The 25368-nt window shown below is 65.9% G+C and overlaps 2 protein-coding genes across 10 annotated transcripts in view; one reads left to right on the plus strand and one right to left on the minus strand.

Moving 5' to 3' along the window:
• Positions 1–609: 609 nt before the first annotated feature.
• SBF1 (SET binding factor 1) lies at positions 610–18714 on the plus strand. 4 transcript variants are annotated; one of them, XM_056107082.1, is made up of 42 exons: positions 610–777; positions 2788–2873; positions 3098–3235; positions 3331–3483; positions 3578–3688; positions 3842–3865; positions 4003–4108; positions 4190–4322; positions 4474–4582; positions 4661–4774; positions 4866–4943; positions 5071–5184; positions 5270–5398; positions 5504–5602; positions 5685–5889; positions 6000–6112; positions 6402–6551; positions 7079–7147; positions 7233–7391; positions 7460–7722; positions 8083–8255; positions 8329–8402; positions 8481–8676; positions 8788–8915; positions 9067–9245; positions 9317–9453; positions 9529–9736; positions 9816–10012; positions 10095–10232; positions 12198–12275; positions 12491–12672; positions 12742–12921; positions 13183–13284; positions 13505–13690; positions 13775–13901; positions 14035–14165; positions 14253–14483; positions 17452–17559; positions 17648–17859; positions 17947–18034; positions 18104–18235; positions 18313–18714. In XM_056107082.1, exons 1-42 carry the CDS (start codon positions 723–725, stop codon positions 18409–18411), a joined length of 5694 nt encoding a protein of 1897 aa, XP_055963057.1. In that variant the 5' UTR covers positions 610–722; the 3' UTR covers positions 18412–18714. The 4 variants fall into 4 exon arrangements, with proteins under 4 accessions (XP_055963057.1, XP_055963059.1, XP_055963058.1 ...); XM_056107084.1 differs by lacking the exon at positions 12198–12275; XM_056107083.1 differs by lacking the exon at positions 3842–3865.
• An 810-nt stretch (positions 18715–19524) lies between these two features.
• Positions 19525–25368, minus strand: part of PPP6R2 (protein phosphatase 6 regulatory subunit 2) — a 40277-nt gene continuing 34433 nt past the window's right edge. For 4 of the 6 annotated variants that reach the window (XM_056107087.1, XM_056107086.1, XM_056107090.1 and 1 more), the window contains exons 11-24: positions 24710–24898; positions 24213–24277; positions 23575–23690; positions 23138–23223; positions 22906–22986; positions 22625–22722; positions 22103–22160; positions 21815–21936; positions 21576–21715; positions 21217–21379; positions 21042–21130; positions 20656–20815; positions 19768–19995; positions 19525–19684 (exon numbers count right to left, since the gene is read on the minus strand). In XM_056107087.1, coding sequence (XP_055963062.1) covers positions 19633–19684; positions 19768–19995; positions 20656–20815; positions 21042–21130; positions 21217–21379; positions 21576–21715; positions 21815–21936; positions 22103–22160; positions 22625–22722; positions 22906–22986; positions 23138–23223; positions 23575–23690; positions 24213–24277; positions 24710–24898 — 1647 coding nt within the window. In that variant the 3' untranslated portion in view covers positions 19525–19632. Of the gene's footprint in view, positions 19685–19767; positions 19996–20655; positions 20816–21041; positions 21131–21216; positions 21380–21575; positions 21716–21814; positions 21937–22102; positions 22161–22624; positions 22723–22905; positions 22987–23137; positions 23224–23574; positions 23691–24212; positions 24278–24709; positions 24899–25368 lie in introns of those variants that run through there. The other 2 variants (XM_056107089.1, XM_056107092.1) reach the window with 2 other exon arrangements.

Here is a 25368-nt window from a genome sequence, read left to right on the forward strand (position 1 = left end):
TGCCCACAAGCCTGCCCCTCTGACGGGTGTGGGTCCTCTTGGGGAGGGGGCGGCTGGCGGGGAGGGTGCCCGCGGCGGGGACGGGACTCCAGCTGGAGGTCTTGAGTATGACTCCGAGGTGGCGCACAACAGTCGAGTCTCCCTCCGTCGGTGGCGCTCGGTGCCCCCGCACTCCCCAGGGGCCTCGGGACGCCGAGGGACCCCCAAACTCGTCTGAACGCTGATCCCGCGCGGCCACTCCCTACCAGGAGGCCGCGCACTTGGCGTCCCCCAGAGCCCTGAGCCCAGGGAGTGGGCGCTGTCGGACCCCGGGTGGCCCCAGCGCAGGCCCCAGAGGGAGCCGGGGCCACCCAGAGAGGGCCGGCGAGGCCACCCGCCCGCCCGCCCGGCCGCGCCCGCCGCTGGCCCGGCCCGGCCGCCGTCGCTGTCACTCTCCCGGGGGCGGGGCCCGGGCGCCGGCGCCGCGCGCTTTCGCCCCGCCCCCGGAACCGCGCCCGCGCCCGCCCGGCCAATCGCGCGGCGCGGCCCCGGGCCCCGCCCCCGGTGGGCGGGGCGCGGCGGCGCAGGCGCACGGCGCGGCCGGGCGGGCCGGCTGGCTGGGAAGATGGCGGCGGGAGCCGGGGCCGCGGCGGGCCGGGGGGCGCGGGCCGGGCCGGGCGCCGGGCCATGAGCGCGCCGCCCTCGGGTGCCCGAGCCGCCGAGCCCGCCCCGCGCCGCTCGCCATGGCGCGGCTCGCGGACTACTTCGTGCTGGTGGCGTTCGGGCCGCACCCGCGCGGTGAGTGCCGGCGCCCCGCGCTGCCCGCGGCCCGGCCGGGCTGCGGGGCCGGAAGTGCGGGCGGGCCGGGCCGGACCGGGACCGGCCGCGGGGCAGCGGCCCGGCCCGGCCCGGGCACCCGGCGCCGCCCGCTGCCGCCGGGCCGGGGTCCGGCCGGGCCCTCGCCGGCCGCCTCGGGGCCGCCCCGGCCGGGCCCCCTCGGGCGTGCGGGACCCGGGCCCGGGGGGCGGGGGCGGGCCGGGGGGCGCTGGGGGTCTCCGGGGACGCTGCTGGGCCGGGAGCGTGGCGCGTCCCTGCCCCGGTCTGGACCCCGGGTCGGCTGCCGGAGCCGGCCCTGCTGCCCAGCCTGGCTCTGAGTCCGGAGGGTGCAGCCCCCCTGCCCCAAGACCCCCGGCAGGGGCAGGCGGGGGTCCCGCTGCGCCCGCCGGGGTCCAGGGCTCGCAGCGGCTCCCCGGGGCCGGGTCCGCGCTGGCTGTGGAAGGGACGGAAGAGGCGCCCGTCCGAGGGTGCTGGGAGGAGGGCCGGGGGCACCCGGCGGCCGGACCCCGTCCCAGGGCGGCTCCCTCCGTGGCCCGCTGGGCACCCGCATTCCTGGGCCGGCTCTGCTCCCCACCCAGGCTCCTGCCTTCCCCGAAGCAGGTTGGGGCTGTTGGGGTGACCTCAGCAGGTTACGCCCTGCCCCAGGAGCCGGGTGGCGGGGAGGGGGCCAGGGGGCCAGGACAGGGCCGGGGGGCCGTGCCCTGCTCTCCCTGGCTGGCGCCTCTGCCCACAGCGCGTGCTGGCCGGGCCGTCCCTCGGCCTCGGAGCCTGGCACGGTGGTGACGGCCGCGTCACTGCGTTGATGACAGAAGGCGTGCTGTGTCCTCCGCCCCACTCGGGCCCGCAGCCCACACTGCCGGCTGCCGAGGGTTGTGGCTGTGAGAGGAAGCGCCTGTCCCCATGTGTCTCAGGGGGCCCCGGGCCTGCTGTGACTCGTGGCTGCCTGGGGGCCGCCCGCCGAGCTCAGCGCCCCGGAAGCCGCTTGGCTTCCGTGGAAGAACCTGTTTGCTACTGGGGCGTGAGTGGGCAGGTGTGGCCCAGGGCCCGTAGCCAGGGCACGGGGTGGGCGGCACAGGGGCCCTGCCTGTCACCCTCGGAGGGGACTGCCGTGGGAACAGTGCTGCTGCTGCTGCTGCCCTGTGCGTGTGCTCCTGCCTGCTCTGGGCCTCTGAGGACTAGGGAACCCGGCACGCGGCTTGGCCCTTGGGGTTGTGGGCAGGGGCCAACCCTGGCTCTGGGCCTGGTCGGCCGGTGGGCCCCAGGGGGGTTTGCCTTGTGGTCGTGGCGCCCACCTGAACCTCTTGTCGGGGAGGGGAGCGAGCAGGAAGCTGAGGTCTGTGAGTCAGAATCAGCCATGACCCCTCAGCGTGTCCCAGCCTGGCACCCGGTGCTGCCCCCGCTGCCCTCCAGGGCCACCCCTGCAGCAGGCTGAGTCTCGGGCTCCTTCCCATCACCCGTGAGCCAGACTGGCTGCAGTGGGTGTGTGTCTCGGGAGATGCAGGTCCCATGTGTGATGAGGGTCCTGTGTGATGGCGTGTGCCATGTGTGTCTAGCATGGTACACGTGCCGTGGGTGGCGGGTGCGTGCTGTGTCCACATGATGTCGGGGAGTGGAGGCTTCTGGGTCTCCTCTTCCCTCTGCCCTGGCCTGACCCTGGTCCTGCTGCTGGCTGAGAGTGCCCGGGGCCAGGGCTGTGCTTGGCATTGTGTCAGCCTGAGCACAGCGGCGTCTTCCCAGCACGTGCCCGCATGCGTCCACCTCCTCCTCCCGCTGGCCTTTCCCTGTGGTGTCTTGGGGGCCTGGGGCAGGCTGGGAGGTGCCCCCACGGTCCTGGAGTCTACCCAGGGGCTCTGGAGGCAGGTGGAACAGTCTGGGACTCCTGCCCTCGCTGAAGGCCAGTGATGGGGTGTGGACAGTGGGGGAGCGTGTCCCCCTCCCACCCGGGCCTGCCCTGATGCATGTCTCTCCCAGGGAGCGGGGAAGGCCAGGGCCAGATCCTGCAGCGCTTCCCGGAGAAGGACTGGGAGGACAGTCCCTTTCCCCAGGGCGTCGAGCTGGTGAGCGCGAGGCCCCGGGCGTGGGGCGCGGGAGAGGTCGGCAGAGCAGGTCCATGCAGGGTGGGCACTTGGCCCCCTGCCCCGGAGCTCCTGGGTGCAGCAGACACGGCCCTCGGCCCGCCTGGTGGGCGCCGAGCTCTTGCTTGTCCGTGGGGCTGGGTGGCAGGCGAGGTGCCGTGCCACATGGGCCCTGGCGCTGACGGGCCGCCCTCCCCTCCTGGCAGTTCTGCCAGCCCAGCGGATGGCAGCTGTGCCCCGAGAAGAACCCTCCGACCTTCTTTGTGGCCGTCCTCACCGACATCAACTCGGAGCGTCACTACTGCGCCTGCCTGACCTTCTGGGAGCCCGCGGAGCTCACGCCGGTCAGTGGGGCCGTGCCTGGGGCTCCACGAAGGCCCGTCCCTGCCCTGCCCCCGCCGGGCCGTGCGTTACAGCTGGGGCTGGGCTTGGTCCACAGGAAGCGGGGTGTCCCCCGGATGCTGCTGAGAGGGAGGACGACGAGGGGGGCCCAGTGCAGCCCTCGCCCACGGCGCCCGGCCCGCCCAGCCAGCTGTTTGCCCCCAAGACGCTGGTGTTGGTGTCCCGGCTGGACCACACGGAGGTGTTCAGGGTGAGGTGGATCGCCAGGTGCCAGGGGGCGTGGGGCTCCAGGCGGGGGGCAGCGCCCTGTTGGCTGTGTCACGGCCTGGCCTCTGTCCTTGCAGAACAGCCTGGGCCTCATCTACACCATCCACGTGGAGGGCCTGAGCGTGGGTCTGGAGAACGTGGTGGGGAACCTGCTGACCTGCGTCATCCCCTTGGCGGGCGGCTCGCAGGTGCGTCTGGGGGCAGCCCCTGGGCCCTGCCCCGTCCCCCCTGCCGGGCCTCTGTCGTCTCTCTGCCTGTGGCATCCCTGCGTGTGCCCCCTCTGTCCTGTCTGCGTCCCTGTGCGCGTGTCTAACCTGTCTCTCTGCGTCTGTCCTGTGCAGCTGGAGTCTGTTGAGGACAGCGTGGTACGATTCTTTGTTTCTTCTGCCCCCGCCCCGCCCGCCCCCACCAGAGGCCGGGGTCCCTGCAGCGCCCACCTCAGGCCTCCAGCTCCCTCCCCGCAAGGGTCAGAGCTGTGAGCACGGTTCCTCTCTCCCCACAGAGAACCATCTCCCTGGGCGCCGGGGACCGCCAGGTCATCCAGACGCCGCTGGTCGACTCCCTGCCTGTCAGCCGCTGCAGTGTGGCCCTGCTCTTCCACCAGCTGGGTGAGGTCGTCTGTTCGCCTCCCGGTGGCGTCCATGCTGGAGGGGCCTCTGGGGGCGCCGCCAACCCTCTGCTCCCCGCAGGCATCACCAACGTGCTGTGTCTCTTCTGTGCCGCCCTCACGGAGCACAAGGTCCTCTTCCTGTCCCGGAGCTACCAGCGGCTGTCGGATGCCTGCCGGGGTCTGTTGGCCCTGCTGTTCCCGCTCAGATACAGGTGCCTGTCGCGTCTCCTCCCCCCCGCCCCACTCAGACCCAGGTGCCCCGTTCCCCCCCCCCCCGCTCAGACCCGGGTGCCCGTCCCGCCCCACTCAGACCCGGGTGCCCGTCCCGCCCCGCTCAGACCCAGGGCTCTCCTTCTGTTGCAGCTTCACGTACGTCCCCATCCTGCCGGCCCAGCTCCTGGAGGTCCTCAGCACGCCCACACCCTTCATCATCGGCGTCAATGCCGCCTTCCAGGCAGAGACGCAGGAGCTGGTGAGGTGCCGGGCCAGGGTCTCTTGGGCCAGGCCCTGTGCCACTGGGCCTGGGCTGACCCGTGCTTCCCTCCCACAGCTGGATGTGATTGTGGCTGATCTCGATGGGGGGACAGTGACCGTCCCCGAGTGTGTCCACATCCCACCGCTGCCGGAGCCGCTGCAGAGTCAGACCCACAGCGTGCTGAGCATGGTGGGCGGCGCGGGCAGGCGTGGGCGCTGCGGGGCTGGCGGCATCCCGAGCCCAGGCGTGAGCAGCCCACCCGCTCCTCCGGCTTGTACAGGTCCTGGACCCGGAGCTGGAGCTGGCTGACCTGGCCTTCCCGCCACCCTCCACCACCACGTCCTCCCTGAAGATGCAGGTGCCGCTCAGGGCCGCGCGGCCAGGAGGGTGGAGCAGGAGGCTGCGAGGCAGGCCCAGGGGCTGCATGGGTAGAGGGGGCAGGTGTGCGGCCTGCGCTGACCACCCTGGCGGCCCCTGTGCCGCAGGACAAGGAGCTGCGCGCCGTCTTCCTGCGGCTCTTCGCTCAGCTGCTCCAGGGCTACCGCTGGTGCCTGCACATGGTGCGGATCCACCCGGAGCCCGTCATCCGCTTCCACAAGGTGGGCGGGGCTGCAGGGCAGGGCTGCGGGGGCGGGGCCGCGGGGTGATGCTGGCAGGGACTGACCCCACGCCCCCCCCCGCCAGGCGGCCTTCCTGGGCCAGCGCGGGCTCTTGGAGGACGACTTCCTGATGAAGGTGCTGGAGGGCATGGCCTTTGCCGGGTTCGTCTCTGAGCGTGGGGTCCCCTACCGCCCCACAGACCTGTTCGACGAGGTACGGGGGGCCTGGCCTGTGGGTGGAGTGGCCGCCCCCTCCCCCCTCCCCCCTTCCCTCCCTTCCCCTCCCTCCCTCCACCCTCCTCACTCACCTCCTGCACAGCTGGTGGCCCACGAGGTGGCACGGATGCGGGCTGACGAGCAGCACCCACAACGCGTCTTGCGCCACGTCAGGGAGCTGGCGGAGCAGCTCTACAAGAACGTATGTGGGGCGGGGGTCCGGCTGTGCCCTCGCTGCCCGCACCCACCCGTCTGCATGCGGCTGACTCGCCTGCCGTCCGCAGGAGAACCCCTACCCGGCCGTGGCCATGCACAAGGTGCAGAGGCCGGGCGAGGCCAGCCACCTGCGGCGCACGCCTCGGCCCTTCCCCCGCCTGGATGAAGGCACCGTGCAGTGGATCGTGGACCAGGCCGCGGCCAAGATGCAGGGAGCACCCCCCGCCGTGAAGGCCGAGAGGAAGACCACCGTGCCCTCAGGGCCCCCCATGAGTACTTGACAGGGATGGGGTCGGGGTTGGGTGGCGCTGGGCGGAGGGATGTGTGTGTGGAGGGGAGCGTGCGGCTGGCCCCGGACCCAGGCGATTCATCTCTTCTCCCAGCTGCCATCCTGGAACGGGGCGGCGGGCTCCATGGCAACAGTGCACGCCGGCTGGAGGTGGTCCGCAATTGCATTTCCTACGTGTTCGAGGGGAAGATGCTCGAGGCCAAGAAGGTGGGTGCTCCGGGCCCCGATGTTGACTTGAGAGCCCTGGGGGCAGGCGGCGCTCGGGCCCCTCTGGGCCCCACACACACTCTGTTGGGCCCTGTCCTGTCCGTTCCACCCTATGCTTCGTGTCCCTGGCCTGGCACCCTCACGGGGGTCTGGGCCCACTGGAGCACCTGCCCCACTGGGTGACAGCCAACACTCCTGCCGTGAGGTGTGGGGCCTGGGCAGGGGCCTGGGCAGCGTGTCCCTGTGGCGGCTGCTGTCTCAGCCCCTGGCCCTTGTTCGCTATCCTTAGCTGCTCCCGGCCGTGCTGCGAGCCCTGAAGGGGCGGGCTGCCCGCCGCTGCCTGGCCCAGGAGCTACATCTGCACGTGCAGCAGAACCGGGCTGTGCTGGACCACCAGCAGTTCGACTTTGTGGTCCGCATGATGAACTGCTGCCTGCAGGTAGGACCCCCCTCATGTTTGGGATCAGGCTGCCCTGTTCTGACAGGACCACCCTGGTGTACGGTGGGATGTGTGCACACATGTGCATGGGAGTGCATGTCACGTGTGCATGTTGCGTTATGGGGAGTTGTGAGCAGGTTTGGATGTGCATGCACACGTGTTCACGAAGGTACGTGGCATGTGCATGTGTGCTGTGGCATGGGAGATGTGCGTGTGTGCAGGGAAGCGTGTGCACACGTGTGGGGCATGGGGTGTACACATGAGTGTTGGCAGTTTGCATATGTATAAGGATATGGGGAGGTATGTGCACGTGTGGGTGGTGTGTGCACGCATGGGCATGGGACAGGGAGGTGTGTGTATGCTGTGCAGAGTAGTGCACATGTGGGCATGTGGCATGGGAGGTTTGTACACTTGTGGGTTGGTGTGTGCATCTGGAGGGGTGTGAGCGTACGTTTGAGGACGTGTGAGCACAGCTGGGCAGTGCATGCGTTGGGCGGCATAGGCAGGCCCGGCACTGGCCCCTCCAGGACTGTACCTCGCTGGATGAACACGGCATTGCGGCTGCCCTGCTGCCCCTGGTCACGGCCTTCTGTCGGGTGAGTGCCTGCAGCTTGGGGGCCCCTCCCCCTTGGACGACTGCCCCGGTGACCCCTACATCCCCCACTCCTCCGCCCTCTGCAGAAGTTGAGCCCTGGCGTGACGCAGTTTGCATACAGCTGTGTGCAGGAGCATGTCGTGTGGAGCACGCCGCAGTTCTGGGAGGCCATGTTCTATGGGGACGTGCAGACCCACATCCGGGCCCTCTACCTGGAGCCCACTGAGGACCAAGACCCCTCCCAGGTGTGTGGGGACTGCCCATGCTGGGAGCCTGGGGTCGTCCTGGCCACCACTTACCCGTGGCACTGCAGGTCGGGGAGGTACCGCGTGAGGACAGCCGCTCGGCCCTGGACGTGGCGTCCGAGCAGCGGCGCCTGTGGCCGACCCTGAGCCGGGAGAAGCAGCAGGAGTTGGTGCAGAAGGAGGAGAGCACGGTCTTCAGCCAGGCCATCCACTACGCCAACCGCATGAGCTACCTGCTGCTGCCCCTGGACAGCAGCAAGAGCCGGCTGCTGCGGGAGCGCGCGGGCCTGGGCGAGCTAGAGAGCGCCAGCAACAGTCTGGTCACCAACAGGTGGGGGCGGTCACCAACAGGTGGGGGCGGTCACCAACAGGTATGGGGCATGGTCACCAACAGGTGGGGGACTGGTCTCCAACAGGTATGGGGGACTGGTCACCAATAGGTATGGGGGACTGGTCACCAGCAGGTGGGGGACTGGTCACCAACAGGTATGGGGGACTGGTCACCAACAGGTGGGGGACTGGTCACCAACAGGTGTAGGGCTTGGTCTGTAACAGGTGGCAGGCTGGTCTCCAAAAGTGTGTGTGGGGCCTCATCAGTAGGAATGGGAGGGGCCTGGCCTGGTCACGGGTGTGGGCGGGCTGTGGGGTAGCTGGGGGAGGGGGCCCATGCCCACTGCTCCCTCCTGCCCAGCATGGCGGGCAGCGTGGCGGAGAGCTACGACACGGAGAGTGGATTCGAGGATGCAGAGGCTTGTGATGTGGCTGGCACGGTGGTGCGCTTCATCAACCGCTTTGTGGACAAGGTCTGCACGGAGAGTGGGGTCACCAGCGACCACCTCAAGGGGCTGCATGTCATGGTGCCAGGTATGGGTCTGGGCAGGGACCCTCCCGCAGGAGTGGGCGGGGTCAGGCCTGGGACGTGTCTGTCTCCTCCCAGACATTGTCCAGATGCACATCGAGACGCTGGAGGCCGTGCACCGCGAGAGCAAGCGGCTGCCACCCATCCAGAAGGTGAGGAGCCGTCTGGGAGGGGCAGGGGCAGTCGCCCAGCCCCACCCCGGCCTGAGCCACTCTGTTCATCCCTCCCAGCCCAAGCTGCTGCGGCCTCGCCTGCTTCCCGGGGAGGAGTGTGTGCTGGATGGCCTGCGCGTCTACCTGCTGCCTGACGGGCGTGAGCAGGCCAGAGGGGGCAGCGGGGGTGGCCCTGCCTTGCTGCCTGCCGAGGGAGCCGTCTTCCTCACCACCTACAGGGTCATCTTCACCGGGATGCCCACTGACCCCCTGGGTGAGCGCTGCCCCCTGCCCCTCACACCCCGCCCTGGGTCCCCATCTCTGCTGTCCTGTTGCCCGGAGACCGGGCCCCTCCCATCCTGACTGCCCCCCACTCTGCCCCAAGTGGGGGAGCAGGTGGTGGTCCGCTCCTTCCCGGTGGCTGCGCTGACCAAGGAGAAGCGCATCAGTGTCCAGACCCCCGTGGACCAGCTCCTGCAGGATGGACTTCAGCTGCGCTCATGTACCTTCCAGGTCAGGCAGGGGGCCTGGGGGTGGGCTGCAGGGCCTGGCCTGGGGACTTCCAGGCTCCATCGCCACACTGCGGTATGGGGGTGCCTCGGGGGGGACACCCCCAGAGTGGGGCTGCGTGCGGAGTGGCTTCTGAGGGCCGTGTCTGGTGCAGCTGCTGAAGATGGCCTTTGACGAGGAGGTGGGCTCCGACAGCGCCGAGCTCTTCCGCAAACAGTTGCACAAACTGCGCTACCCCGCTGACGTGAGGGGCACCTTCGCTCTGACTCTGGGTTCTGCCCACACACCCGGCCGGCCGCCCCGCATTGCCAAGGACAAGGGGCCTTCGCTCAGGTGCGCCCTGTCCACAGCCCCGGCCTGGGTGGCGTCTTGGCCCTCTTGCTCACTGTGCTACCTGTGCCCAGGACCCTGTCCCGGAACCTGGTGAAGAACGCCAAGAAGACCATGGGGCGCCACTACGTCACCCGCAAGAAGTACAGCCCCCCGAGCTGGGAGCAGCGGGGCCAGCTGCCCCCAGAGGACCCCGAGGACGAGATCTCAGGTGGGGCTCGGGGCTGTCCCGGGGTCGGGGCCGCCTGGGCAGTGCCGGTGACCCACCGTGTTGCCTGCTGCCCAGTGTCGGAGGAGCTGGAGCCCAGCACGCTGACGCCGGCCTCGGCGCTCAAGCCCGCGGACCGCATGACCATGAGCAGCCTGGTGGAACGGGCCTGCTGCCGGGACTACCAGCGCCTGGGGCTGGGCACCCTCAGCAGCAGTCTGAGCCGCGCCAAGGCCGAACCCTTCCGCATCTCCCCGGTCAACCGCATGTACGCCATCTGCCGCAGGTGAGCGCCGGCTGGCCGGGCGGGCGGGTGGCCCGCGGCGCCCCCTCCCCCGGCTCTCATGCCTCGCGCCTCTCCGCAGCTACCCGGGGCTGTTGATCGTGCCGCAGAGCGTCCAGGACAATGCCTTGCAGCGTGTCTCCCGCTGCTACCGGCAGAACCGCTTCCCGGTGGTGTGCTGGCGCAGCGGGCGCTCCCGGGCCGTGCTGCTGCGCTCCGGCGGCCTGCACAGCAAGGGCGTGGTGGGGCTCTTCAAGGCCCAGAACGCACCCTCCCCAGGTACCTCCCGCCCCGCCCCTGCCCCCAGCCCGGCTCCCGGTGCCCAGTGCCCGGTTCCCTTCCCAGCTCCTTCTTCTTTCAGGACAGTCCCAGACTGACTCCAGCAGCTTGGAGCAGGAGAAGTACCTGCAGGCCGTGGTCAGCTCCATGCCGCGCTTTGCTGACGCTTCCGGACGCAACACCCTCAGCGGCTTCTCCTCGGCCCACATGGGCAGCCATGGTGAGGGCCAGCTGGCTGGGAGGCCACCTGAGCCTGGGGTGTCTCTGCCATCTCTCTACCCCGTCCCCCCTCGCTGCTACCATCCTTCCCCCAACTGGTTCCAGACCGGATCCTGCCCTCCGAGTGTGGGGGTGGGTGTGGTCTGGGCAATGCCCCCCACCGTGCACTGTGCAGAGGGGTGGGCGAACTGGTCTGGGGTCATGTGGGGGGGTCACTGACAGGAGGGCACCTCCAAAGGGCAGAGGTTGTGTGAGCAGCCTTGTCCTCCCTGCAGTTCACAAACCCTCAGAACCCTTGGACCCAGATATGCATGTGGGTGCCCCAGCCCTCACGTGCAGACCCGCTCTTTGAGGGCAGGACTGGAGCACAGCAGCCAGCCTGCCCCCACGCTCTGTGCTCCATCCCTGTGCTCTGTGCTCCCTGTCCTGTGCACCATGACTCCGCCATCCTGTGTGCTCCATTCCCCTGTGCTCCCTGACTGCACTCCACCCACCCCCCCGTGCTCCATCCCTCCATGCCCCATGCTCCACCCACTGTGCCCCACCCCCTATGCCGTGTTCTGTTCCCCATGCTCCATCCTCTGTGCCCTGTCCTTGTGTCCTGTTTCTTAGGCCCTTTTCCCTGGACTTGTGCCTTGTCACTTGTCTCCTGTTCCCACCCCCTTCCATATCCCCATGCACTGCCCCTCATCCATGGTACTTATTCCCCATCCTGCTCTCCATCCACTGTCCCATGGTACCATGTATGCCCCATGCCCTGTCTTCCATCCCGTTTGCTCCATCCCCCAAGTCCTATCCTGTGCCCTGTTCTTGGACCCACCTCATATCTGCATGCCCCATCCCTGTGCTTGACCTCCTCATTCCCCGTCCACCATGTCCTTCCCCCGTGCCTCATCTCATGTTCTCCACCCCTTGTCCCCGTCCCTGGTTTCCCTGTCTCCTGTCCCCGTCACCTGTTCTCGTTCCCTGTTCTCCATGCTCTGTGTGCCTCCTCCCTGTCCCATGCCTGGTCCCTCACCATGCCCTGTCTCTGCCCCCACTCCCCATCGTTTGTCAGCCATGCCTCGTCCCTGTGCCCACCCCTTATCCATCATGCCCCGTCCTCATACCCCGCTCTTAGCCTGTGTCTTTCCTGCTGACCTCCCTGGGTGGGGTCGGCTGCACCTACACCTGTTTCCCATGGAGGGGGGTCTAGAAGGAGTCAGTGTGGCCCAAAAAGTTGGGTGGGCAGGGCCACCTCAACCCCCAGCCCGGGGCCATCGTGGGTGCGCTCCCCAGCTCCCCTGCTCTGAGCAGCCAGACCAGCGTGACCGACCACAGACTTCAGGGGCCTGGGAGGGGCTGCACTGCTGGGCAGCTGTCCCTGACCCTCCCTCCTCCTCCCGCTCCTCTTCCTCCTGCTCTTTCTTATCCTTCCCTCCTCCTGCTCCTCCTCTCCCTCCCCCCCACGGGTGTAGCCCTATCCCTGTGAGCGTCCTCCTCCCTGGCATAGTCCTGCCTTGAGCTCTGCCAGTCTCTGACTCTAGTGCCATTGCTCCCCAGTCTCCTGATGCTGCCTTATGCGTGCACCAGGGGGGGTGCTCATTGGTGCCTGGAGAAGCAACACCTCCCCAAGGACCTGCATTTCGGAACTTCTCAGAGATGTGACTGGGGATGGTGGGGGGAGGGGTGGTCACAAGAGAGGCGAAGTCGCTGGTGAATGGGCCTCCCGCTGCTTGTCTTCAAGGAGGAACAGGGGCCAGGGCTGGGCTGCTCCGGCCCCTCCCAGCCCATCAGCCTCTCAGGCCAGGCTGGGCAGTGTTCCAGGCCTGGCGAGCAGTGGCACCCAGCTCCTGTGCCTGGAGGAGTCTCCTGCCCGTGCCCACTCTGCTCCCAAACGGGGGCACTGCTCCTCCTCTTCACCCCGTCCATGCTGGGCGCCCTGCAGCTGGGCCAGGCCTGAGCCTGTTCTCTGCTGTGCCCCCAGTGCCCAGCCCCCGAGCCAGGGTCACCACGCTGTCCAACCCAATGGCGGCCTCGGCCTCCAGACGGACTGCGCCCCGAGGTACTGTATGGCTGCCCGGGCCAGCTCCCCACCCAGCACAACGCCCCACATCACCAAGTGCGCGGGCACTAACGGCCCCACTGCCCCGGCACTAACAGCTCGATCCCCAAGTCCTACCCACGGCACTGATGGGCACAGACCCCCCGCCCACCTGGGGCACCACCTAAGTCCAAGGGCCTGACCCTGCTGGACCCTCATCTGGGTTCTCTTTACAGGCAAATGGGGCAGTGTCCGGGCCAGTGGGCGCAGTGCTGGGCTCAGCGCGGATGTGGGCTCACGGCTGGCAGGCAGGGACATGCTGGCACCGCCGCAGGTCAATGGCGCCCCACCCGACCCTGGCTTCCTACGCCCCCAGCGTGCAGCCCTGTACATCATTGGGGACAAAGCACAGATGAAGGTGAGTGGTTTGGAGTGGGGGCAGGAGGGGAGGAGGTGTGTGGGTGTGGCTGACCACGTGGACCCCCAGGGTGTGCGGCAGGACCCCCTGCAGCAGTGGGAGCTGGTGCCCATCGAGGTGTTTGAGGCGCGGCAGGTGAAGACAAGCTTCAAGAAGCTGCTCAAGGCCTGTGTTCCTGGCTGCCCCAGTGCCGACTTCAGCCCGGCCTCCTTTCTGCGTGCGCTTGAGGAGTCTGAGTGGCTGGTGCAGGTACCATTCTGCCCCTGTGCCCATGGGCCCTCTGGCTGATGCCCAGCAGGAGGGCCTTGTGCTCTCCTGCCAGGGGACAGGCAGCACTTAGATGAGAGCAGCCAGCCCACCTGTCAGGCTCTGCTCTGTAGGGGCAGCGTGTGGGCAGTCTGCATGGGGCACTGGACCTGCCTCCAGCTGGTTGGTGCAGGGGTGCTGGGGGCTGGGGCTGGTGTTGGGGGGCTGGGGCGGGGGGCTGAGGGCTGCGCTGTGACCCTGCAGATCCACAAGCTGCTGCAGGTGTCAGTGCTGGTGGTGGAGCTCTTGGATTCAGGCTCGTCCGTGCTGGTGAGCCTAGAAGATGGCTGGGACATCACCACCCAGGTGCGTGCAGGGGCTGGGTGGGGAGGGCGCTGAGATGGCACCACTCGGGTGCATGCAAGGGTGTATGGGGGAGGGCACTGGGACATCACCCAGGTGAGTGTAGTGGTGGGGTGGGGAGGGCACTGGGACATCACCCAGGTGAGCGTAGGGTGAGGAGGGTGCCGGGACATTACTCAGGCGCATGTGGGGGTGGGGGAGCTCACATCGCTGCTGCTGGCAGGTGGTGTCGCTGGTGCAGCTGCTCTCGGACCCCTTCTACCGTACCCTGGAGGGCTTCCGGCTGCTGGTGGAGAAGGAGTGGCTGTCCTTCGGCCACCGCTTCAGCCACCGCGGGGCTCACACCCTGGCAGGGCAGAGCAGTGGCTTCACACCCGTCTTCTTGCAGTTCCTGGACTGCGTGCACCAGGTGGGCAGGGGACAGGCGCTGGGTGGGGAGGGGACAGCTTCGGTCCTGCCCTGGCCCTGACCTCTGACTCCTGGTCCCATGTAGGTCCACCTGCAGTTCCCCATGGAGTTCGAGTTCAGCCTCTTCTACCTCAAGTTTCTTGGCTACCACCATGTGTCCCGCCGCTTCCGGACTTTCCTGCTCGACTCGGACTACGAGCGAATAGAACTGGGTGAATGGCATGGGGCACGCTGGTGTGGGCAGGGGCTGGATAAAGACCAGGAAGTGGCTGGATGTGGGTGTCAGACAGGGGTGGGCAGGGGTCTGGCTGAGGGGTGGTGTGGTCTCATCTCTGGCTCTTGAAGGGCTGCTCTATGAGGAGAAGGGGGAGCGCAGGGCCCAGCAGCCGTGCCGGTCCGTGTGGGAGTATGTGGAGCGGCTGAGCAAGAGGAATCCTGTGTTCTACAACTACATGTATGCCCCTGAGGACACGGAGGTGAGGTTCAGATGTCGGTCGGCTAGGGTGGCTGCTCTCATGAGCCACTCACATTCAGCCCTGCTTTCACACCTGCCGCACCCCCAGGTTCTGCGGCCCTACAGCAACGTGTCCAACCTGAAGGTGTGGGACTTCTACACGGAGGAGACGCTGGCTGAGGGCCCCCCGTATGACTGGGAGCTGGCACAGGGACCCCCAGAGCCCCCCGAGGAGGAGCGGCCAGATGGGAGTGCGCCCCAGAGCAAGCGCCGTGTCGTATGGCCCTGCTACGACAGCCGGCCCCGGGCCCAGCCTGATGCCATCTCTCGCCTGCTGGAGGTGTGTGCGTGTGTGCCCTGGACACCATGTGCATGGGTGCAGGCATGTGCGTGTGGGTGTAGGTATCGGTGCATGGGTACAGGTGCGTGGCCAGGCGCGGGTGTGTGTGCATGGGTGCAAGTGTGCTTGCGCATAAGGTACAGGTTGCGTGCTAGTGTGTGCTTGGGTATAGATGTGTGTGCACGAGTGCGGGTATGTGTGCGTGGGTATGGGTGAGTACATGGATCCCGGTGTGCGTGCATGGGTACAGGTATGCCTGCATGGGTATTGGTGTGCGCATGTGCATACATGGGTGTGGGTGTGTGTATACTGGTTCGGGTGCACGCACGCGTGTGGGTGCATGGCTGGGGTGTGCCAGCATGGGCACGTGTGCAGATGTGCATGCATGGGTACAGGCATGTATAGGTATGTGCACATGGGTGCAGCCATGTGTGCATGAATACAGATGTATAGGTGTGTGTGCAGGTGTGTGTAGTCCTGTGCACAGGCTTGTGTTTGGTTACTACTTCCGGCCCTGCTGCTCCCAGTGGCCTAGTCTGCACCTGTCATGTCTGCAGGCCATGGTGAGCTGAGGCCATTGGGGCATATGTGCTCTTCGTCATGGCGGCTGCGAGCCCTGTAGGAATCCCAGGAGTGCCTCTGCCTTGTTGCCTATTCTAGCCATCTAGTCTGATGGCTAGTCAGGGCTTCCTTCCCTCAGGCAGAGGTGTCAGTGCAGACACCTGGTGTGTGTGCGCACGCATGTGTGTGTATCTTTGCACATGAGCCTCTGCTATCCTTGGTGGGCCTGTCTCTCTGCCCTCAGGAACCAGGCTCTTCCGGCTGCTGGGGTGGATGCAGGTTACCTTCTCTCCCCTGGGCTCTGAGGCCTCGGGCCCCGGCTTTGTAGTTGACTGCGAGGGCAACAGAGCAGCTGTTCCCAGCCCCCACGGTCCTGATGACTCAAGAGCTCTGAGACCGTCAGAGGGACAGTCATGGCCACCCACGTTCCCCATCCCTTCGTGGTGGCTGATATTGCGATGTAGGGGTGCCCGTGCCCGTTGTGGGCCCCCCAGAGATGGTGCACCAAGCCGTGGTGCTGGCCAGGCCTCGTGCCCTTAGTGGAGGCCCCAGGCTGTGCTCAGGGTGGCCAAGTTCTGTGGGATCAATCCAGGCACCTGACACGTGCAAGGCCAGTGCTCTGTCCTGAGTCTTGTCCCCAGCCACGGCAGCTTTTACACTTTTTCTGTCATGCTGCTCACTGAGGTGCCCCGTTCTGTGAAGCTCATAAATGTCTTGCTGTGGGCAGCTCATGTGGGCCCTGCGTCTCGCCCATGGCCTTGCCCAAGTTCGCCTGCCTGATGTTCCCAGCCCCACCGAGTCTGCACTCGAGCTCCCAAGGTGCTAGTTTGACCGTGGATCGTACAGCCTGTTCCGCTAACTGCATTTGAGGTGCTCATTCATTCCTCTTTGGTCTTTGAGACTTTTCCTTGTCTGGAGTGCAGGCTTCCCTCGGGTGAGAGGTGCTTCATGCGTGTGGTGTTGGCCATTCTCACTCTGTACCTAACCTTCCTTGGCCAGAGGCTTTCGCGTTGTGAGAAGACTATGGGCACTGTGGAATGGAACGTTCCCCCCCCCATCCAATTTTCAAAGCCAGGGCTTGAACTTAGGTCACATATATGCAGGGTATGTATGCTTTACCACTGGGCCACATCACACTCCGAGCTTCTCACTAGCCTTGGGTTTTTTCCCTCCGGTCAGGTTTCTTCGGCTGCTGGACCCATTACGTGCCCAGGGGATTGTGCATAGTGCCAGTTTCGAGCTAACTGCGGTTGGCAGCACACAGGCAGCTTTCAGCCCCTTTGCTCCTCTCTGTTGCTTAAGTTCTGAGGAGTGTCCTCACCTGTCGCAGCTGCAGCCTGGCTCCTTCGGGGGACCTTTGTGTTGAGACTAGTCAGTCCTGTCATGGTGGCAGCTTCTGTTGTGATGGGGCTGAAGGGCAGGATTTCTTTCCCTTGTCTTGCAAGATGATCAAGAATGGGGCCAGGGCTTCTCCAGGCTCTTTGCAGCCCAGTGCTGGGTCACCCTCTGATGTTTGCAGGGTTTGTTTGGCTCTTGGGGACCTTCCATCACACACACCGGGTGATCTGAGGATGGACCCAGCTGCACTCTGCCGACCCTTGGGGCCTCTTGTCTAGCACATTAACACCCCCCCCCCCCCCCCCCCCAGAAAGACACAGGAGACCCAGGCCCACTTCTGACATTTCTGGGAACAACTTTGGCTCTGGCTGAATAGAGAGCTGTGGTGATGGGGTAGGATAATGCCTGGATGACAGGTGACAGTGGAGGTAACGTGACAGGGGTGGTGGCTGGGTCTGAGGTGACAGAGCTGGAGTGACAGGTCTGTGGCAACAAATGCCAGGGCAGAACGGCAAGTTGGGGTGACAGGGATGACTCCCTAGTTCAACTTAGCGGGTGTCAGTGTGTTCCTACTGGTTTCTGTGACAGCAGCATGTCCACACTGAGGTAGAGCTGGTGGTGTGTTTGGCCTCCCCACTGTGGGTTGGGGTGGTGATGGGTTCTGTGGCTGCACCCAGGAGTGTTCAGGTGTGTCTCGGCACCTGCTGCACCTCTGCCGGCTGGTTGGGGTCGTGTCTGTCTCTCTAGAGTACCGTGGGGCCTGTGTTTGTTTCATCCTGCTTGGGGTTTGTGGCACTATTTCCGCCGCCCCCTCCTCCCCCCCATCCCAGGTTTTGATTTTCTGAGCACATGAATGGTATTCTGGGACTCCTGGCAGTGCTCGGGGGACCCTGTACGGTGCCTGACAAGCCCAGGTGGGCTTCGAGAAAGCCCACACTTACCCGCTGCCCTGACCACGGCCCTGTGGCACTTCCTGAGCTGTTGGCGCCTCTTGCTACGGGTGAAGCTGCTGTGTCCCTGGACCTGCCTCTGGCCATCCTTGACTGTGAGTCGTCCTCTCTCCCCATAGGAGCTGCAGAGGCTGGAGACGGAGCTGGGCCGGCCTGCCGAGCGCTGGAAGGACACGTGGGACAGGGTGAAGGCCTCGCAGCGCCTTGAGGGCCGGCCTGAAGGCCGTGTGAGTGAGGAGGGGTGTGGGACTGGGTGGGCCGGTGGTCAGAAGACAAGGCCTTGGCCCTGACATGGGCCTCCTGTCCCCATCCCAGGGCACCCCCAGCTCTCTGCTCGTGTCCAGTGTGCCCCACCACCGCCGCTCGCTGGGCGTGTACCTGCAGGAGGGACCAGTGGGTTCTACCTTGAGCCTCAGTCTGGACAGTGACCAGAGCAGTGGCTCCACAGCCTCGGGCTCCCGCCAGGCAGCCCGCCGCAGCACCAGCACCTTGTACAGCCAGTTCCAGACAGCCGAGAGTGAGAACAGGTGCCAGCTCCGCTCAAGCTGCAGAGTGTCTGTGGGGGGAGGCCATGGCAGGGTCCAGTGACCACTGCCATACTCACCTCCCCGCAGGTCCTACGAGGGCACCCTCTACAAGAAGGGGGCCTTCATGAAGCCCTGGAAGGCTCGCTGGTTCGTGCTGGATAAAACCAAGCACCAGGTGAGTGGCAGAGGGCGGAGTGGGGGGCCCACAGCGGAGAGGGACCGCCCTGACCTCCTGTCCCCACAGCTGCGCTACTACGACCATCGCGTGGACACTGAGTGCAAAGGCATCATCGACCTGGCCGAGGTGGAGGCTGTGGTGCCAGGCACACCCACCATGGGCGCCCCCAAGACCGTGGACGAGAAGGCCTTCTTTGACGTGAGCTCCTATTGGGTGGTGGTGGGGGCCGGGGCTGTTGAGGGGGGACGCTGGAGTCAGCACCTCCCTATCTCCAGGTGAAGACGACGCGCCGCGTTTACAACTTCTGTGCCCAGGACGTGCTGACGGCCCAGCAGTGGGTGGACCAGATCCAGGGCTGCCTGTCTGACGCCTGAGCACTTTGCTGTGCTGTCGGTCTAGACCACTAGGGGTGGGCAGGGCCCCCCGGCCATGTTTACAGACCCCCTCGACAGTATTGAGGCCCCCTACCCCCAAATGTGTGTACAGCCCCCCTCCCCCCCACCTGCCGGCTCTAACCTACTTTGGAGTCATGGCTGAGGGCCGGCCATGGTACAGCCCTCGTGGTGGGTCTGTAAATAGTCCACTTCTGCCTGCCCGTCCACACGCTGGCCCTGGCCGGCCGGCCCCAGGCCCCGCTCCTAGAACCAGAGTCTATAAAGAGAAGGAATCGTGCTACACGCCTGCCTCGCTGTCCGCCGCCACCCCCCGCAGACCTGGGAGGAAGAGGCAGGAAGCGGGTGGCCCTAGCAAGGAAGGGAGGTGCCAGAGGAGGGTGACTGTGCTCTGCAGGGACAGAGGCTGGGGTGGCCCTCGGGGACAGCCCTGGCTTCACAGGTTGGACTCCTGCGCTCCAGGCTGAGCTGCTTTCGGAGAGCAGCTCTGAGGCCCTGAGCAGCTGACCTTCCTGGGGGCGGGGTCCAGACTGACACACGGTGGAGTGAGAGTGACACAGCTTTATTGGGGGGCAGGGGCCGGGCCCTGCACATGATTATCAGAACATTGAAAATGGGCTCTTGTGCCAGCCAGCCCCTGGCCCCCAGCACTGCTCACCCCCCTTCTGAACCAGCTGTGGCCAGCTCCCGCCCGGCAGTGGGGCGGGGTGGGGGCAACCGGCCGCGGGTCTGTTTTTTAAGGCAGTCGAATTCTGCAGCCTAGCTGGAGGCCAGCTCCCAGGGCCACTGGGCAGTTAGGACCCTTCCTGGCCGTGCGGCTCCTGACCAGCGTCTGTCCCCAGAGCTGGAGACCATCCCTGGGGCTGGACACAAAGTGCAGACACGTGGTTCTTCCTGTGTTTGACAGAAAAGGGTAGAAACAGGCTGGGCGCCGTGGTGTCCCACCTGCCAGTTTCCGTGTCTCGCCGCCCCACTCCGCAGCAGCACGCACAGCTCGGGCCTTATTGCTGGGGGTGGGGTGAGGGTGGGGGGCCCCGAGGCCCACACGGCCGGTCGGGAGACGAAAGCTGGGCTGTCCCACTGGTTCCAACTGGCAGCTTTACCAATGCAGCATTTATTTTTAAATTAAATTAAGTTAAATTAAAAAGACAAATCGCATCACCAGGTAGTTTCTCGGTTCAGGGCTGCGGCCGGGCAGCAGTGTCAGACGGGGCCCTTTAAGGCGGCTCCTGCAGACGGTGTCCCATCCAGCTTCCTGCAGAGAAGGGGTGGGCTCGGGGTTGGAGTTGCTCCAGGTCCGTGGTGTCTCCCTCGGCTCCCCTGGTCTGCCCCACTCACCCATCCTTTGTCACTGTCCCCTGGGTGGCCCCCGTGGCGGTGGCTGGGGTGGTTCCCAGCACGGGTGCAGGAGGGACAGCTGGGGGCATCGAGCCCAGGCCAGCCTTGCTCAGTGCTGTGGCGGCCGCTGTCGGGGTCTCAGGGGAGGCAGCCACGACTGGTATGGAGGTGGCTTCTTCAGGTGCTGCCGAGGTGGGGTCTGGTGACCTGCTGGTGGCAGACTCAGTCCTGTGTGTGAGAGGTGGTGGTCAGGGAGGCCGCCCTGGTGCACACCGTCCAGGCAGCTGTGACCCCGAATTCTGAACATGCTGGAGACAGCCCAGGTGACGCCACCCTCAGATGGCGTCTGTTCAGAGCACGGCCCTCAAGTACCCCAGCAGCCAAGCTCAGCCCGGTGCTGCTGCTGCTCTGTGCTGTCAGGTCCACCCTGGCACTGCCCTGCACAGAGCTGCGCACCTGGGAAGGTCACAAGGAGGCTGGTGTGGGGACAGACCAGCGGCGCTCCCAGCCTGCGAGGGGTCTGCTGATGCCCTGGCAAAGAACAAGGTTTTCCAATTCCATCTGCTCAGAACCTGCTCCCCGAGGGCCCTGACCACATGCTTCTGTTTCCTTTCAGCAGGAGCCTGAAAATATTGAGGGGACCTCGACCTGTGCTACAGATCTGGGGCAGGGGACAGTCTGAGCTAGGACATGGGGTCTTTCAAGGAGGGAGGCCACACTTGCTGCTCCTGTCAGTCACTTGCTCCGTGTCCCCAAGGGAGGGTCTGGCCCAGCCCCACTTCTGTGGTACAGCTGCCCCAAACACAGCCCTGAGATCAAGACCAAGACCAAGTGGCCCGAGGGTCAGGGCCCCTCCAGGGGAGCATAGCCACTGGGCATCCCACGCACCTGGGCAGTGCCGAGGGCAGGGGGGGTGCCTCTCGGCTGGGCCCCACACTGACAGCTTCTGATGCACCAGCCACCTGCTCACTCTGGTCACTGGCAGGAGCCACCGGGGGGGCTGTCATGGTCACGCAGGCGTTCCAGGCACAGGGGGCGGCTGGGCCAGCTGTGAGACGGGGTGGGGTGCAGACATGACAGTGGCGGGTCTTGTGGGGCAGCCCCTCAGCCCATGAGGTCCCGCTGCTGCCCAGCACATAATACACACGTGTGTGTGCAGAGGCAGAGGCTTGGCCTCGGTCACCCCAGGGGCCCCAAGCTGGGTTCTGGTTCAGCACCTGGAGGGTCTCGGGAGGACCCCCTCACCCCTGCCCTGGGCTCCTCCCACTACTCACATGTGCTCTCAGGGCCTTGCTTCAGGCCCCCCTGGACGTCCACACTGCCCGTGCCCACCGGGGAGCTGCACCTGGGCCCTGCCTCGGAGCTGTGGGCGAGGTGGAACAGGGTGAGTCAGGAGGGTCTGGTGTGGAACAGCCCAGGCGGGCAATGTGCCCAGCGCATGGTGCTTACCAGCAGAAAGGCTGGAAGTCAGTGAACGTGGCCCAGCCTTTCTCCTCTGGGGCAGAGGCACTGGGGGTGCCGGCTGCCCACACGCTGGAGCCCACGTCCATCGCCACCCCTGAGGCTGGTGCTGCTGCATTCCCCGGCTCCTCTGACGCTGCCCAGATGGCACCTGCAGGGTGCAGCCACCAGCTGAGACCCTTGGACCTTGCCGCAGCCCCCAGCCCCAGGGACCTGCCACCGTCTGCACTGCTGCCTCTGGGCAAAGGTCACTCCAGCTCAAAGCCGGTGCAGCTGGGGCTGTCAAGGCACTGACCCTGTCCTGTTCCCCACCCGAGACCCTTGTCACCCCTGACGCGAGTATCTACCTTCGGAGCTGTTCTGTGTACGGGGGCCTTCTGGGCCGGGGCTGGCAGGAGTGCCTGCGTCTGTGCCCTCCTTCCTGTCACGGCCACCATGCTCGGGGCCATTCCTGGGGCAACTCTCAGAGGCATGAGGAGCCCCGAACCTGGGGGACATGCACACAGATCAGAGCAGCCCCCAGTCCCTGGGGACAGGGGCTCTGCACGGGGTGCTCACTGCTGGAGCAGGCAGAGTGGGCGCCCACCTGGCTCTGGCAGTCACCCGGGTGGTGCAGTGTGCATCCTTGTCCTCCCAGATGTCGTCCTCGTCATCGTCAAAGGGCTGGATGTGGTCACCACAGCAGGCTTCAAACAGGGCTGCACTGGGCTGTACAGCCAATGCAGGCTTTTGGGGCGGGCAGCCCGGACCTGGGTCCCCACAGCTAAGAAGGTATCCCCAGCCAGGACTGGCTCCCTCCAACCAGACCCGCACCCCCTCCCCAGCCAGGTCCTCCCCCACTGCCTTGGGGAGGCCCAGGGTTGAGACCACTCACAGTGTCCTCGTCAGCATCGATGTGGAAGTTGATCTCTGCGATCCTGTCGAAAGGGGCGCTACGAGAACAGAGATGGGGATGCTGAGAACCTGCCCACGGTACCAGGCCCTCCAGTGGAGGGGGCCCAGTCCCCCCTTGAAGCCAGGGACATTGTCTTGGGATGTGCCAAGAACTTGGCTGGGAGTATGTGTGGACCGAGAGGGAGCAAACAGGCCCTCCTGCAAAACACGGGAGGTACCACCAGGGTCCCTGTCACAGCATCCTCTCAAAGTCTGGGGGCCATTGGGCAGCCCAGCCCAGTTCCTGGCCCCCCTCAGAGCTCTGCCTTGTAAGTTCTGTTTGGCTCGGGGGCCCGCCTGCTTCTCAGGCTTCTGGCTGAGGAAACGTGGATGCCCAGCTACTGGGACACCCATGGCAGGGACACCTCTTGGGCAGAAAGTGAGGGAGCTGGCCACTCCACAGCCGGGGGCCGGGGCATCCCAAGCGGCGGATGCCACGTGCAGAAGCTTCCCTCGAGCTCACTTGACACTGTCGTCCTGGTCAGCAAATTCCTCATCGTTGAAACCAAACTGGTCCACGAAGGTGGCGGTCATCTGCTGGAGCTGGTATTCAGAGAACGCCTGTGGGCACAGTGGGTGACACCCTCAGCCTGGCTCCTAGGCCCGGGGGCGCCCCCAGTGCTGACTGTCTAAGAGCGGGGGCCTCCAGGAGAGGGTGCATGGGGCTGCCCCTGCGGCAGGCCCAAGAGCTGGTCTCTGCGCTGCGGGGGCCGGAGGGCCGGGTGCGGGGTGCAGCGCACGCACCTGCTGCAGAGACAGCTCGTTAGGGAACGCGCCCTCCATGTCCTCATCCTCACTCGAGGGGTGCAGGTGGTGGGTGCTGACCTGGAAAGGCCACAGCGGTGGGCGTGAGCCTAGAGCCCTGGACATGCCGCCCACCCCTCCCTGGAGCAGGTTGGGCTCCTGCAGAGACGGGGGATGTGCAGCAGCGGCTCTGCAGGGCCAGTGTCCCCGCGGCAGGGCTCCGCAGGCTCACCAGGTCCACTGCGTTCCTGCGGTTCGTCTCCGTCAGCGTCTCTTCCACGAAGCTTTCCCAGCGCCCACGGCAATCCTCGGGGAGCCCTGTGGGGGCGGAGGGTGAGCCCGGGGAAAGCACTGGGCCCCAGACAAGGAGCTTGGACACCTGAGCCGGTGAGCAAGGCCAGGAACAGGGCAAGACTTGGGCCCAAGTGATGGGCACCCTTTCCTTCCTGACATCTCCCCGCCAGAGGCCCCCAAGGCTGAGGCTACAGTGGCTCTGCCCCTAGCCTCTTGGCATCTACCCTCGTGAACCCAGACACTCTCCGTCCTCCCGGAGGACGGGAGCAGGTACCCAAGGGCCCAGGCCTGGAGGGGCGGAGAAGCTGCGGTGGGCCAAACTCGAGTGTATGCGCAGCACCTGGCACGGGGCGGTTGGGGAGGGTCTAGGCTCACCTCGGATGGCCTCGCTGACGTGGCCCTGCACGGGGCCCCTCTCCAGGCTCTGTGCCACAGCATTGGCAATGCGTGTCAGGTGGCCCATGTTTCCACACCTCCGGCCCCCTGCGGCCCTGGAAGGAAGGTCTCTGAAGCCGGCGGCTGCACATGCCTCAGCTGTGGGCACAGCCCAGGCAGGCAGCCTCCAGGGCTGGTGACTCCGCACAGGAGGCAGGGGTGAGGGAGTTGCTCCCAGAAGCCCTCACAGTGGTCCTGGGAGTGGGACACTGGGTCCACCGAATCCCAAAGGACAGATAGTCCCTCAGGTCAGAGATCCCTAGTCTCAACCCTGACCCTGTACAGCCTGAGGGCAAAGGCAGAGCTGGGTGCAGTGGGGACCCTCCTGCCATGGGCCATGGCCCTGCGTCTGCTAGGAGACTAGGCTGTGTCTCCTGGAACCCGCCCCTGGATGGCACAGGTGCCCACAAATGTCGACAATATCCAGACCTCAAGGCCCACTGGGAGAAGCCAAGTCCATCCCTTCTATGGGGCAGCAGTGGTGAAGGGACCTGCGGGCGTAGGGCCGCAGAGAGAAATGCTTGGGAAAGGGTCTGCCCTGGAAGCAAACAGCCCCCCACCGCCCTTGCGGCTCTTACTGGGTGTGGTCGTTGGCTTCCCAGGCCTCCAGGATCCGCTGCACCAGGCAGCACTGCTCGAACAGCTAGGGGAGAGGACGGGAGGGTCTGCAGGTGCCCGGGGGAGGGCAGGGGTGCTGTAGTAGCCCAACGGTCAGCACTCAGAGGCTGCCTCAGGGCTCTCCACGCTCCCCGGCCCCCAAGTTCATCTGTGACCCAGACTGCCTAGAATCAGGTGCTCACTTCTGAGCCCCATGTACTGTCCACCTTGAATGGCTATCACCACTGGCACTTCCTGCTGTCTGCCCATAGGGAAGGTCCCCTGGCCTCTGAGCCCCCTCAGAGCAACCCAGGCTCCTGCTACTGCCCGTCCATGTGTCCTGCTGCCAGGCTGTGGGCAGAAGGAAGCTTCACCTGTCTGGCCTTCAGGCTGGAAAATTTCCAGGAGGAGGGACAGTCACACACATGTGACCAGTTCTGGACCAAGCAGCTCCCAACCCTGATCCTCGGGAGCTTACATGGGTCACCATCGTGTGCTCCTCGGGGTGACTGGCAGCAGGTTGGGGGGTCTCTGGCAGCTCTGCCACGCCGTTGGGCCCGGCAGCTTCCACCCTACTGTCGGAGGCGGTGCGGGAGAGGATGGCGGCAACGCAGAGCTCCACTTGGAAGTGCAGGAAGTTGTTCCAGCTGTACTTGAAGAACAGGTCCTGGACACAAGGCAGTCCATCATGTGCACACCCAGACCCAGAACAGCCCAGCGACCACATCACCACAGAGTTGGGCGCCACATGACCACTCCATTCTAGCACAGCAGTGACACAGGGCTGCAGACAGGTGTCCGGGAGACCACACAGAAAACTGCACTGTGGGCACAAAGCACATCTGGCCAGGGCCGGACAGAAAGCACAGGGGGAGGGGGATGGCTTTGCACAGGGCCAACCCAGGTTTGATTCACGGCACCCCAAATGGTCGCCTAAGCCCCACCAGGAGTGGTCCCTGAGGACAAAGTCAGGAGTAGCTTGAGCACTGGCAGATGTGACTACCCCAAAACAAGAAAAAACACAACAGCACATCTGGGCCATACCGGCAGTGCCTGGTTGCACTCAGCGGTGCCTGGCAGCCCTGCAGCGTGGAGGTGGTAGTGGCCTCCTGCACATGGAGCATGCGCCCAGCCTGT

The sequence above is a fragment of the Sorex fumeus genome, unplaced genomic scaffold (assembly GCF_029834395.1).
Source record: "Sorex fumeus unplaced genomic scaffold, SorFum_2.1 ptg000153l, whole genome shotgun sequence".
Classification (NCBI taxonomy): Eukaryota; Metazoa; Chordata; class Mammalia; order Eulipotyphla; family Soricidae; genus Sorex; species Sorex fumeus.

Bases quoted from the DNA above. Each gene is read 5' to 3' on its own strand.
- SBF1 (XM_056107082.1), top strand. From the start codon at position 723: ATGGCGCGGCTCGCGGACTACTTCGTGCTGGTGGCGTTCGGGCCGCAC. The intron at 7,723-8,082 runs GTGGGGGCGGTC...CCTCCTGCCCAG, and splicing joins AACAGTCTGGTCACCAACAG to CATGGCGGGCAGCGTGGCGG. The intron at 12,922-13,182 runs GTACCATTCTGC...GTGACCCTGCAG, and splicing joins AGTCTGAGTGGCTGGTGCAG to ATCCACAAGCTGCTGCAGGT.